Here is a 13,585-nt window from a genome sequence, read left to right on the forward strand (position 1 = left end):
ACAAAACTGTTGGAGAGACCTACAACTTGCTAAAATCAATAAATGTGGCATTTATTCATTTGGACAAAGAAATGGTGAAGAAAATACTAGTCACACTGATAGGTCAAAGACTGGAGTGTGCAGCAACACTATGGTCACCCAGTACCAAAAAGAATGTAAGGAAAATTGAAAGAACCCAAAGAGCAACTACAAAGATGGCCCCAACACTTTAAGAACTGTCATACTAAGAGAGATTGTCAAAACTAGAGTTACCAATCCTGGAACAAAGAAGAGAAAGAGGAGACTTGTTGACCATCTATAGAATCATGAGAAGTATGGAAGTCCTTGATAGAAGACTTACTAAATTGGGATAAGAGAAATGCAAGGGGACATGGAAAAAACCTGAAAAAGAACAGCTTTTCCCAGTGATGTATGGAACAAACTGGACAAAATGATAGAATGTGCAAAACCATACATGAACAATTTAGACACTGCGAGATTCAGAGATGGAACACCACAAGTGTAGCTCCCCTTCCCATGAGATACAATTAGGCAAACACACACACACGTGTATATATATATATATATATATATATATATATATATATATATACAGTAGAAGCCCGATTTAACGAACTAATTCAGCCAAGGTCCAGTCCACTAAATTGAATTTTCCGTTAAATTGAGCGAGTGAGCGTTGGTGTAACAGTGTTGCAAGAGCGGATTATAAAAATGATACGTACCTAAAAATTCCCTAGTGTACACACACACATACAGTATATATATTATTGTAAGTGAATTATAGGCAGCACAATTGTGAATTGCAAACGAACAGCAACATGCAGTAATTTGTTGCAACATGTGTGTGTGTGTGTCATGTAACAATGATATGAGCTGTGTGAATTTCGCGGAATATTAGTCATAGCTTCGTGTTTGGTTCGATGTACATAATTCTAGCGATTAATAGGACTAGGCAGTTGGTTTTTGGATAGCGAGCGTTATTGTTGTGTTGTTGCAGAAAACGTAGTTCGTTGTTATAGAAGTGTTTTTCGTGGTGATTACTCTCGCGTACTGATTTTGAATTTTCCCATCAACTTACTGTTTCATTATTTTGTTTTCCTATTATACCGTCTATTTCTACTTGAATATATTTCTGCTACAATTATACTTTATACATATACTGAATTATTATTGTATATATAGTACTTTGGAGGTATATATATATATATATATATACCTCCAAAGTACTAAATTATCAATTTTTCCTTGACTCCACCACCACAATCTGGTAACATCTGGTAACATTGGACTCTTGAGACACGCATGTGGCCAGTTGATGGAAAATGCTCAACTTAGCTTACCGTTCCCGTTAAATTGAGCTATTTTCGTAGACGCGCATCTGGCCAGCTAGCAGAAAATGGTCAACTTAGCAGACCATTTCCGCTACGTTGAGCATTTTCGTTATTGCTATTTGCAGTTTCCTAATTTGAGCTTCCGCTAAATTGAGATTCGTTAAATTGGGCTTCTACTGTATATATATATATATATATACGTTGATAAATTGTTTAAGACAAATGAGAGAGTGATAGGTGGGGAAGGGTAAACGAAGATGGGCTAAAAATACATTTATTGTTCTTACGTTTCGGTTATTATAACCTTCCTCAGAGAACTTGTTACAGAACATCTTGGTCACAACATTTATACCCGTAGTGGGGGAACTTGTGAAGCTTCAAGTGTCAGGTTTTTTCTAGCACATTAATTATTAAGAGACTGGCTGCTTTAGATAGGCATATAAATCCTTCTCTGTCGTTATTATTTTCTTGGACATTTATATGTGCAGCTTCAACTGTCTTTCTCATCTTCTTTTGTAATCCTTTGTGGAGTAAAGTTGAAATTTTACACAAAGGATTACAAAAGAAGATGAGAAAGACAGTTGAAGCTGCACATATAAATGTCCAAGAAAATAATAACGACAGAGAAGGATTTATATGCCTATCTAAAGCAGCCAGTCTCTTAATAATTAATGCGCTAGAAAAAACCTGACACTTGAAGCTTCACAAGTTCCCCCACTACGGGTATAAATGTTGTGACCAAGATGTTCTGTAACAAGTTCTCTGAGGAAGGCTTATAATAACCGAAACGTAAGAACAATAAATGTATTCTTAGCCCATCTTCGTTTACCCTTCCCCACCTATCACTCTCTCATATATATATATATATATATATAATAAAATTATGTTTGCCTTTACTGTCTTGCATCATGAATAGTGCGAGTCATATTATTCATATAGAAATTATGTTCAGCCCTGTCCTGATCAGTGCTGTATAGCACTGAACATGGGCAGCTAGTGGAAAACATTATGAAGGAATGATACAATAAGGATAGTTGGTAGATATCATTTAAGTTCTCAAATATTGTTAGCCTGTAAGCAGCATGACTCTCACACTGGGTGGCATTTCAGCATGCTATGCCACTGATTAGACAGTGAGTGGTTGACAGGGATGACCCTTCATCCACAAGGAGCTATGTTAAAGGGGAAACAAATGGGCGATATGTGGAGATGGGGGTGGGTGTATGCCTTGGCTGGCTACCTCCCTTACAAGCCTTTGGTATATAGATATCCAGAACTGTGCATTTCTATGGAACTACATATACAACCTCTGAGACAATTTTGCACCTACCTTGAGGGTGAGTGGTGAGACAACACGAGTGTCTTTTACTGGGGAGGTGCACTGGGTTACTGATAACTTTGCTGTTTTCTTCCCTTCCTCTTTTTTACTTTTATGATCTACATCCTCCTTCCTGCCCTTCCTTCCTCCATCTTCTTCCTTCTTTGTCTTCTTTTTTTCTTCTTGCCCTTTGGACTTATCAAAATATTTTGAACACTCTAAAGCACTTATTTCCCTACTGCTTTTGATATCTTTGTTAGATCCTGTCAAAGAAATAATTCTGAAAATTTATATACCTATAGACAATCCAACCTTTATTATATAACATAATACATATGACACACCTTACAAAGAAACATGAATAAATAAGGATTACAAAGTTTTCCCAAAGCTCTCAAGTCCTTAGGGAACACCTTAACAAAATCAAAAGTTATGGAAGACAAAAATAAACCAACATTTCACTCTAATATACCAAGTCATAACCCAGGCACTCCTAAAGCTCAATCCTGTAAATGTATATGGTGATTACTACATATAAACACACAGCATGTTTGTGAACTTCACTGACAAACTATAGGAATATATTTTCCATTTAAAAAGAAATCCACAATACTCTAGTCAAATGCAAAATCAGTGTGTTTTGCAGTGTGGTAACCCAAGTCAATATATTTTACTGCCAACCAAACACCAGTGCCTTATACCTTCTGTGCCTCTCTGGAGTGCCTGTATGCAGAGGCATAAAACATACAGGTACCCCCATGTAGGCACAGAACTCATGCCATAGACAATCTGTTAGGCTTAGGAATCAAGAAAATAGTATTCCATCAAGACAGTGAAGCTCAAGTGTGACCTCTCCAAGAACTGTAACATTTCATATATATATATATTATATATATACACATACATATACACACACACGGAAGGCTAGCGAATAAGCTCCAAGGCAGCGCTTTTTCTATAAGAACATGGAAAGGTCTACAGAAAAAAAGTTGTGTTGATCTTGAACTTCAGGTAGATTATGGTCTGCCAACAGTAATCCTCTCCTTGCCGTTTAGTCCTGTGCTGCTTCCATCCAGGTTGCATTATTTATTTTTCTTCTGTCCACCTCCGCATCCACTCCATCCATCCATCTCGTTCGAGGTCTCCCTCTGGGTCTTCTTCCAGGCATTCTACCCATCAAAACTTGTTTTGGAATTCTATGGTCCTCCATATGTGCCACATGCCCAGCCCATCTCAATTTTGTTCTATTTATAACATCTGTTATTTTCTCTTTAGTTATTTCTCAGCTCATTATTGTGTTGTCCTCTCCACCTATTCTCATTTTCATAAAAAACTGGTCCAGTAATTTGTCTCAATACTGTATTCTCAAACACCAGTAGTCTTTGTTCCATTTGTTTTGTTAAGCTCCATGTCTCATTGGCATATAAAACTATAGGTTGTAGAATTGAATTGTAGATTCTTAATTTTGTATTTCTTGATATTTCTTTAATATCGGTATAAGGCTAAAATAACATCTGTTTGCTGAAGCAATTCTTATATTTATTTCTGTCTTCATCTCATTTCCATTTGTTACTGTTGCACCAAGATATCCGAAACACTCTACCTCTTCTATTCTTGTCTTCAAAAACCACATCCTCTACGTTCCTCTCCTCTCTGCTCATACACATTAGTTTGGTTTTATTGATGTAGTGTATTAACATATTAAAATGGAGGAAGGAAAAGAAGAAAGAAATAATGAACCAACAAAGAGAAGATTGGACATGAGCAAAGTTGAATTACCATTGGCAGTAATACCAAAGAGAACTTGTTTGAATGATACACTAAAGTCAACTCAACAGACAGAACCCAGGTTCAACTGATGATAGACCGCCCCATCCCTGTCGAATTGCAGTGACCCCCTGTATATCAATTGATCAGAGTAGGTGAGTACTCTTGTTATGTTCTGGATCTGGTGCTGCAAGATTACTTGTGAAGAAATAAATAGTCCCAAAGAGTATTGCTTCCATGGAGGGGGGGTTGGATGACGACAATGACGACTCCTTTAGTCCCAGAAATTTGGTTGTTTTGGGTTACTCTTCACTGTCTGCCAGTCAATAAGTTCATTACCCATTCCTTGTTTTTGTTGATGTGCATCTTCATAATTTTTTCTGATAAATGCCTTGCTGGTGTTTATTGCCATCATAAATGTTCTTTCTGGTGGTGCTTTCTTGTTGAATCACACCAGCACTTGTTGTGTGTTGTGATAAGTGTGCTGGTGGAGTAATGCTCTTCCTACAATTAGTCTTGGTTAAGGTGAATAGTAATGACACTGGTCTGCTGGACATTGTTTTTTTCAGGTGGTTTATTTGGTCTTAGTATGGATATTATGGGGTCACTTGTCAAGATTGCCAAATTCTCTTGTACAATTAGGTGTGGTTGCAAATATTGGTCAAGGTGTTCTGCATTGGAATTCTTAATTTCTTATTGCCTCTTCCACACCTTTACTGGAGAAGGGTGGGGGGTGTCTAACAGCAGCAGCAACAAAATAATTGTATAATAATTATTTTATCTAACATCATAAACTCCCACCTATCAGAAGGCTATGATGTTGCCCCTTACAGTGTGGAATCTAATGAATTATACCATTAGTTCAACTTGCTGGTGACAGGGTTCATACTGCCATCACTCTGACCTTTGTCGCAAGAAGCAGCCCCCTAACCAAGAATAATGATGATAGCTACATTTACATTTAATACCTTTAACAATGAGAAACAGAAACATACTTACCAAGATAGTTTTTCCTTACTTCTATCTGTTCTTTGTAGAGCGCTTGCTGAGATTTGAAGTATTCACGAATGAAATCATTGTCTAAGTTGGCCTCATTCTGAAGCTGAAATTTGAATAAAACTTTGTTGAAACCCACTGCTTTCATTTACTTTTATATATATACATTAAACACATTCAATACGCATTTTGCCCTTCAAGACATTAAGAGAATAAAATGTGACTTAATCACTCCTGTTTCAACATTTCAAACTGGCACTAAAACTGTTTTACAATTAAATGGCAACTAGCACAACACTTAAATCTAAAACATGATATTCTCCAATTAACTGTTAATTGAAACAATCATGGAGACATGAAAATCATAAAAATTATCTTGATATAATCTGGGCATCAGGAGATTCAAAATGTGTCCAATGTACACAACTCTAAAAATTCACAAGAGTTAAGAGACACCCACCCACAAATAGGGAATTTTTGTGAATAATTTCAAAGCCTATATATATTTACATATATACATATACCAAGGCTTTTTCCCTCTTCCAAGGGAGGTAGCCAAAAAGGGAAAGGCATAAAAACACTCCCACCCATTTCATCCCCAAACACACTCCACACCCCTCCCACCCTCCCTCTCATCTGAGCAACTCCTGGATGACGGGTCATCCCTGCACCCTGCCCACCGCCCTGGGTCAGAAGCAGTGTCGCAAGACACAGCACATCCACAGCAAGGCCGCTTCATTTAATCGGCGACCCCCCCTCTCCGTCCCCCTTTGCATATAAGGAGAGGACGGGGAGAAATCCCTTCGGGCTGCGTCAAAATTTACTCACACATACTACCCCACCCCCCCGCCCATTCCTCCTCATGCAATCACATCATCATCCATATACAACCATTCTCCACTCACCTCTGTCTTCCGTCCTCTCCCTTCCTTCCTCAACAGACATTCCCCTCCTCCCCAAAGCCCCCTTCACCCCATCCATCCACCTCATCCTAGGACGTCCCCTCATGTTCACTCCCTCCACATCTGCCTTCCATACCTCTTTTACTAGTCTTTCTTCACTCATTCTTTCCATGTGTCCAAACCATCCTAACACTCTTTCATCAACCCTATCTCCCAAATCCTTTTACATATATATATATATATATATACACACACACACACACACATTTATCACAATAATATGTACAATAATAAATTAATAATAATAATATAAATATATTTATCTATATACCGAGAGCTTTTCCCCTTTATCAGGGAGGTAACCCAGTCAAAGGCACATACCTATTCCCATCCACCACCCTTTCCTCCCTCTCATCCTAGCTTCTCATGGAACTCTAGCTCAGAAGCAATGTAGCAAGACACAGTACATCCACAGCAAGGCTGTTTCACTTAATCGGTTACCCCACCCTCTCCATCTGCTCATGCAGAAGAGAAGATGGAGACGAATCCCTTCGAACTGAGTCAAAATATTATTCACACACAAGCACCCCTCTATCCCCTGCCCCTTCCTTCCTTGCATAATAATATCACCTATACACATCTAGTCTCCACTCATCCCAATCTCCTGCCTTCTCCCATTCTTGCTCAATACCCCCTTTACCCCATACATCCATCTCATCCTCGGTCATCTCCACTAATTCACTTCCTCTACCTCAGCCTTCCACACCTCTTTTACTAATCTTTCTTCACTCATTCTTTCAATGTGTCCAAACCATCCCAATATTCTTTCATCTTTCTTATTTGTCATCTCCTTTTCCACTCTTGCTCTCCTCCTGACCTCCTCATTTCTCACTCCATCCAACCAAGTAACTCCTACCAGACTTCTGACATTTCACCAAACACATTCAAACTTTTCCTCTCTTAAAAATCCAAGACTCTGCTCCATACAATGTTATCAGCACAATCACCCCTTCATACACACTCCTCTTTGCATCCATTCCCAAATGTCTATTTATCATGACACTTTTTAATCCCCCCAAGGAATTTACTTGCTTCTCTCAATCTACAATTTACCTCTACCTCCACTCCTCCCTTTCCTGCCACATGCAACCCAAAGTACTTAAAGCTATCCACTTTCTACAACCTCTCTTCTATAAGAATGAATTATCAAATTTTTGGCATTATCAGCCAAGTGCTGTCTCTCCCATAAAACTTGCTTCCAACTCCTTGCCATCCTCTACCTTTGTACATCTCATCATCTTCCTTTTACCCCCTTTTAACTTCAACTTCTCCTATTACATACCTTCCCAAAAAAATCATCAATAACTCCTTTAATCCTTCCTCTGACCTTGCCACATGTGCAGTGTTGTCAGCAAACATCTCCCACTTTTCTCCATTTTAACCATTTCCAGTCCCCTGCCCATCACCCTCATATCTCCTGCACCACCCATCCAGGTACACATAGAACAGTCATGGCAACATGACATCCCTGAATCAGCCCCACCTTTAATTTAAACCACTCACTCTTACCATTTCCAATTGTAACATAAGCTCTACTACTCTCATAAAAACTCTTGACTCATCTTAACAGCTTTACCCAGATCTCACATAACTGCAAAACCTCCAACAGCGCCTACTTGTCTACCCTGTCATAAGCCTTTTCTAAACCCATAAAACTTAAAAAAATCTTTACTTTTGCTGAAGCTTTCTCACATATCTATCTTACCACAAAAATCTGATGTGAGCAACCTGTACCTTCCTAAATACACACTCTTCCTCAACAATTACTCAATCTGCTTCTCTCCTAATCCTCTCAATTAAAACCCTTCCATAAACCTTCTCAATTACACTCAAATTGATCCCTCTGAAACTACTACTCACATTTGTTCCCTTTTCTTTTGTAAAGCAGAACTATAAAAGCACTCTTCTGGCACTCTACCCTCCCTTAGATACACATTAAACCTCACTATTAGTGTACCTCCCTTCTTCAGACACCCCGCATTATACCAATGTGACCTGCTCTCATCATTTTAATAACTACTTGCACTTCATCTTTTCTTATTTCTCCTCCATTTTTCCTCACCCATCACTAATTTTTTTTTAACACTTTCACTGCTACCACCACTCTCTCCCTATCCTCCTCCACATTTAGCAGCTTCTAAAATACTTTGCCCATCTTCCCCTTAGCACCTGCTTTTATACTCTTTCCATCTGCACCTTTTACTTTTTCTTCTCTACTTGATTTGCCTCACCTTCCTTTGCTTCCAAAACGTCCTTTTATTATTTCAGAAATTTGTCATACTCCTCCATTTTTTATAATTAAAATAACACATATCAACGGCTTTTTCCCCCTTACAAGGGAAGTAGCCAAAGTCAAAGGCATAAATCCACTCCCACCCATTTTATCCCCACATAATATGTCATGTTTTTAGCTAAGAAAAACTTAAATGTGATCAAGGTTACAAATGAAGGGAACTGTGTGAAAATTATCACAATAAGCATTGAAGATAAAGACATGATAAAGAGAAGGTTTGTGATCTATGTGCCCCCAAAAACGGTTTCTTGCATGATGGAATATACAATGACACTATGGGTAAAGGAAAACACCAGATATAGAAATAATGGAGAACCGTCGATTTTTTATGTCAGAACCTGAAATTGTGGATAAAACTGAAGACACGATACCAACTGGGAAGTGACCACATATTACTTGAACTAGAACTAAAGGAGGAAATATATACGGAGAGAAATGAGAAATACAGAAAAGAGAGACTGGCATATAGTAAAACAGACTTTGTGAAACTTAAGAATTTTTTTCGAGAAGCAAGTTGGAATGATAAATTTCACAATGAAAAGACGCAAGTGGAAGAAAAATAGAAGATTCTGAAGGAAATCTATAATGAAGGGATGGATAAATATGTACCAAGTCAAAAACAGGAATAGGAATATAACAAGTGCTGGTTTAACAGAAAGTACAGTGAGAAAGAGATAAAGCTTGGGAAAAGATAGAAAAGAGAAAAATCCTAGAAAGTGGCAAATATATATCAATGAAAGGGATGAATATATAAAAATATGCAGAGAAGGAAAAATAAATTATGAAAAAGACATAATAGAAGAATGCAAGGATCAACCAAAACCCTTCTATAGATATGCGAATGGTAAATTAAAAAACAACCATGAAAGAGGAACTACACCAGGGGAACATGAAATACACAGAAGATATAGAAATGGCTGAGGTCATGAGTAAACATTTCAAATCCATTTTCACTAGAGAAAAAATATGGCAATTGTATACGTCCCATACACATGTGAGTATCAGTCAGTCATATGACCCACTCACCCCTCCTCTCAACTACCCCAACCACACTCTGGACTTACTGGCACCACCATTTCCTGCCAAGATATTGCTGAGCTAAACATCACGAGGATCAAGCAACACACACACACTCATAAGTGCAATCAACCACCAACACATTACATTACAGAACTACCCCATAATAACGAGCTCTTCCCCCCCGGGAAATATTATAATATATAAATAGAAATGTAATAATACTTAAGTACCAGCTGAGCATATTGTGGAAGACTGAATACTCCCACTAAAAACTGTGTAAGTACGATTGCTGGTAACCAAGCGATTGTGCGTGTTCAGCAGTTTGCTGAACGAAACCGAGCCGCACCGGACAGGAGCGGCGGTCGGTCGATGACTTACAATGTGCACTGTAGTGATAAGGAAGATGTGACAAATACTATTGATTTAGAACTTTTAATTGTGTAGTGACAATAAGTGATTAAAGTGGAACAAAGTGACAATTGGTGTTTCACAGTCGCCTACACCTTTGGGGATACACAATGTGATGAAGGGTGGGAAGTGAAATTCCACTATGGGGAAATTGCACAGCCCTGATAGAATTGCAAACTGGATACTAAAGGAGTGTAAAGAAGAATTGGTAGGCAAAATATACAATTTGTTCGCTTAAGGAAGGAAAAATACAAGAAGAATGGAAAAATGCTGACATCATACTAATATAAAAAGGAAACAAGGAAAACCCAACAAATTACAGACCAGTTTCCCTTACAAGTACTGTAGCCAAAATTTGTGAAAAAGTTATAAAAAATAGATGGACAAAACATCTGGAGAAGAACCACATACTAAACTTGAGACAGTTTAGATTCAGATAGGGAAGATCATGTGCCACAAATCTGATCTGCTTTTACTCAAGACTATTAGATATAATACAGGAAAGAGACAGATGGGTTGATTGTGCTTTCCTAGATCTATAAAAAGCTTTTGATCAAGTGCCACATAGAAAACTATTAGGAAAACTGAAGACCATAGGAGGGTACAAGGTAAAAACTACCGGAATGGATGATTTCCTGCATGGAAGAAAAATGGGAATGCTCTGAGATAATGGTTAATGGTTCTACTTGGGAAGAGGTGATTAGTGGAGTTCCAGTGATTGGTACTGGCTCCAATAAAGTTTGCTATCTATGTGAATGACATGGACCAGGGTGTGGACAGTTACATGAACTTCTTTGCTGATGATGCAAAATTGTTGAGAAAAGTCAGAACTGAAACAAACGGACTCGCCGCAGAGAAATCTGAACAAAATTTGGGAATGGAGTCAGAATTGGGAAGTGGACTTCAACATCAAGAAATGTAGTATAATGGAATTTAAAAAAGAAAAAAGAAAAAAGTAAAAAAGAAAAGAAATTCAGGACAATATAAAATTAATGAAAAGGATATAAAGAAATTGGAAGTAATCACTACAAAGGACACATCCCACATATCCCCTGATAAACAGATAAACAAAAATGTTTAAGAAACCTACAACTTGCTGAAGTCACTAACACTTGCATTTACTTACTTGGATGAAGAAATGGCATAGAAAATAGTCATACTAAAAATATCAAGACTGGAGTACACAGCGACACTATGGTCACCCAGTACCAAAAAGAATACAAGGAAAATTGAAAGAAACCAAAAAGAATACAAGAAAAATTGAAAGAACCCAAAAAGCAACTATGAAACTGGCCCCCACATCTTCAGAACTGTCATACGAAGAAGGATTGTCAAAACTCGAATTAATGACCTTGGAACAAAGAGAAAGAGGAGACTTACTGACCATCTATAGAATCATGAGAGGTATGGAAGGCCTTCATAGAGAAGACTTGCTAAATTGGGATATGAGAAATACAAGGGGACATGGGAAGAAACTAAAAGAGGACATTTACAGAAGAGACCTGAAAAAGAACAGTTTTCCCCAGAGTGGTGGATGTATGGAACAAACTGGATGAAATGATGGTGTGCAAAAACCATACAAAAATTTAAGAACAATTTCTATGATGTGAGATACAGAGATGGGACACCATGAGCATAGCTCCCCTTCCTGTAAGATACAACTAGGTATATACACAGTTACACTTAGGGGTGGTTGGATGAGACAATGAGGGTCACCAAAGCATAGTAAAGCACAATATTACACTGAGCTACAATGATTGCTTTTATTCTATTACATAAGATAAAGCTACTGCTGTAATATTTTCCTTTCTCTTGTTCTTTCATCCTGAATATGGATAACCACAAAAAACGTAAGGAGCCTGTTCACAGTCAACTTTTTCCCTCCCTCTCTATATAAATAAATAATTAGTTCACAAAATGAGGGTTGGGCATACAGTCCTCTCTTCACATCCATCCCCCAACACCTATTTCTAATGACACTTTTCCTTCCTCCAAGACATTTACTTGCTTCCCTAATTCTACAGTTTAACCTCCATCCCCACTCCTTACATACATACATATACCAACAGCTTTTTTCCCTTTACAAGGGAGTAGCCTAGCCAGTCATATATCCACTCCCATCCATTTCATCCTCACATCCACACCCATTCACCACCCCTCCCTCCCTCTTTTCTTGGTTCCTCCTGGATGACGCGTCATCCCTGCATCTCGTCCACTCCCCTGAGTCAGAAGCAATGTATCAAGACACAGCATATCCACAGCAAGGCTGCTTCATCCCCTCATGCAGAAAAAGAGAAGACGGGGAGAAACCTCTTCAGGCTGCGTCAAAATATCTTTCACACATATTCCCTCACCCCTCCCATCCTCCACTCACTTCCATCCATGCATCACAGCATCTAATCCTTCACCCATGTCATTTATATATATGGCAAACATGATTGGAGCCAGTACCAAACCTTGCAGGACACCACTTATCATTTCTTCCCAATTTGAGTATTTGTCTCTAATTACTACCCTCATTTTTCTCCCAGTCAGGAAGTCTTCCATCCATTCCAATAATTTTCCTCTGATGCCACCTATTGATTCTATTTTTCTTATTAGTTTCTTGTGTGGTACCTTATCAAATGCTTTTTGTAGGTCCAGAAAGGCACAGTCTGCCCATCCATCCCTCTCTTGTATTATTTCTATTAGTCTTGAATAGAAGCAGATCAGGTTTGTTGTACATGATCTTCCTGGTCTAAATCCAGATTTGGATTCAAGTGTAGTTTTTCCTCCAGATGTTTAACCCACCTACTTTTGATAACCTTTTCACATATATACCATTTTCTCAGCCTCAGGTCCACCACTCTCAAAAAAGTCTGTTCTTTTTTCATTTGCTTCATTTCTAAGTTCCTTTTCTCTTTCTTTTTCCTCATCACTAATTTCTTTTTTTATCCATACATTTTTGTAATGTTCATTATTTACTAGTTTTGTTGTAGATAGTACTTCCTCTGCAATCATTTGTGACCTAAGTTTTATTTTTAGTGGCCTATATTGTTTTTCTTTCGAGTATCTTCCTATTCTATGTTCAATTTCTGTATCTATACTTTGTCCTTCCCCATGAATCTTTCAGAATTTCTTTAGCGATCTTTTCCCTGTTTCTCTTTGATATCTAGGAACATCATGCTTCTCTTTAATACCATATATTACAATGCATCTTTTTTTATCCAGTGACCCTGACCAAATTACTTTTCTCTTTAATTGCTTGGATTACAGTTTTCTTAGCATTTTCCTAAACCTGTTGGTCCACTATTTCTTTATAAGATAATTTTTGAATTTCCTGTTCTTCTTTCCACTGTTTATTTCTTGGACGTCATTTTCCTTGATCTTTTCTTCCAGTTTCTCGGTCACTACCTGCATTTGATCCTTCATCTCTTTTTTTAATGCCTTGTTCCTATTCATTTCTTCATTTTTCCCCTTTATCCTATTTAGTTCCTTTTTCAACTCATCT

The 13,585-nt window shown here is 37.9% G+C and overlaps 1 protein-coding gene across 6 annotated transcripts in view; it reads right to left on the bottom strand.

The window, feature by feature from the left end:
• LOC143017840 (uncharacterized) overlaps nucleotides 1-13,585 on the bottom strand; it is a 107,881-nt gene that overhangs the window by 74,329 nt on the left and 19,967 nt on the right. For all 6 annotated transcript variants that reach the window (XR_012965706.1, XR_012965705.1, XR_012965708.1 and 3 more), the window contains exons 3-4: nucleotides 5,416-5,518; nucleotides 2,662-2,912 (exon numbers count right to left, since the gene is read on the bottom strand). Coding sequence is in view for 2 of the 6 variants with exons in the window: in XM_076172776.1 (XP_076028891.1) it covers nucleotides 2,662-2,912; nucleotides 5,416-5,518 (354 nt within the window). In the remaining 4 variants the exon portion in view is untranslated. The remainder of the gene's footprint in view (nucleotides 1-2,661; nucleotides 2,913-5,415; nucleotides 5,519-13,585) is intronic.

Source organism: Oratosquilla oratoria, chromosome 33 (genome assembly GCF_046742065.1).
Source record: "Oratosquilla oratoria isolate Oo_2021 chromosome 33, ASM4674206v1, whole genome shotgun sequence".
NCBI lineage: Eukaryota > Metazoa > Arthropoda > Malacostraca > Stomatopoda > Squillidae > Oratosquilla > Oratosquilla oratoria.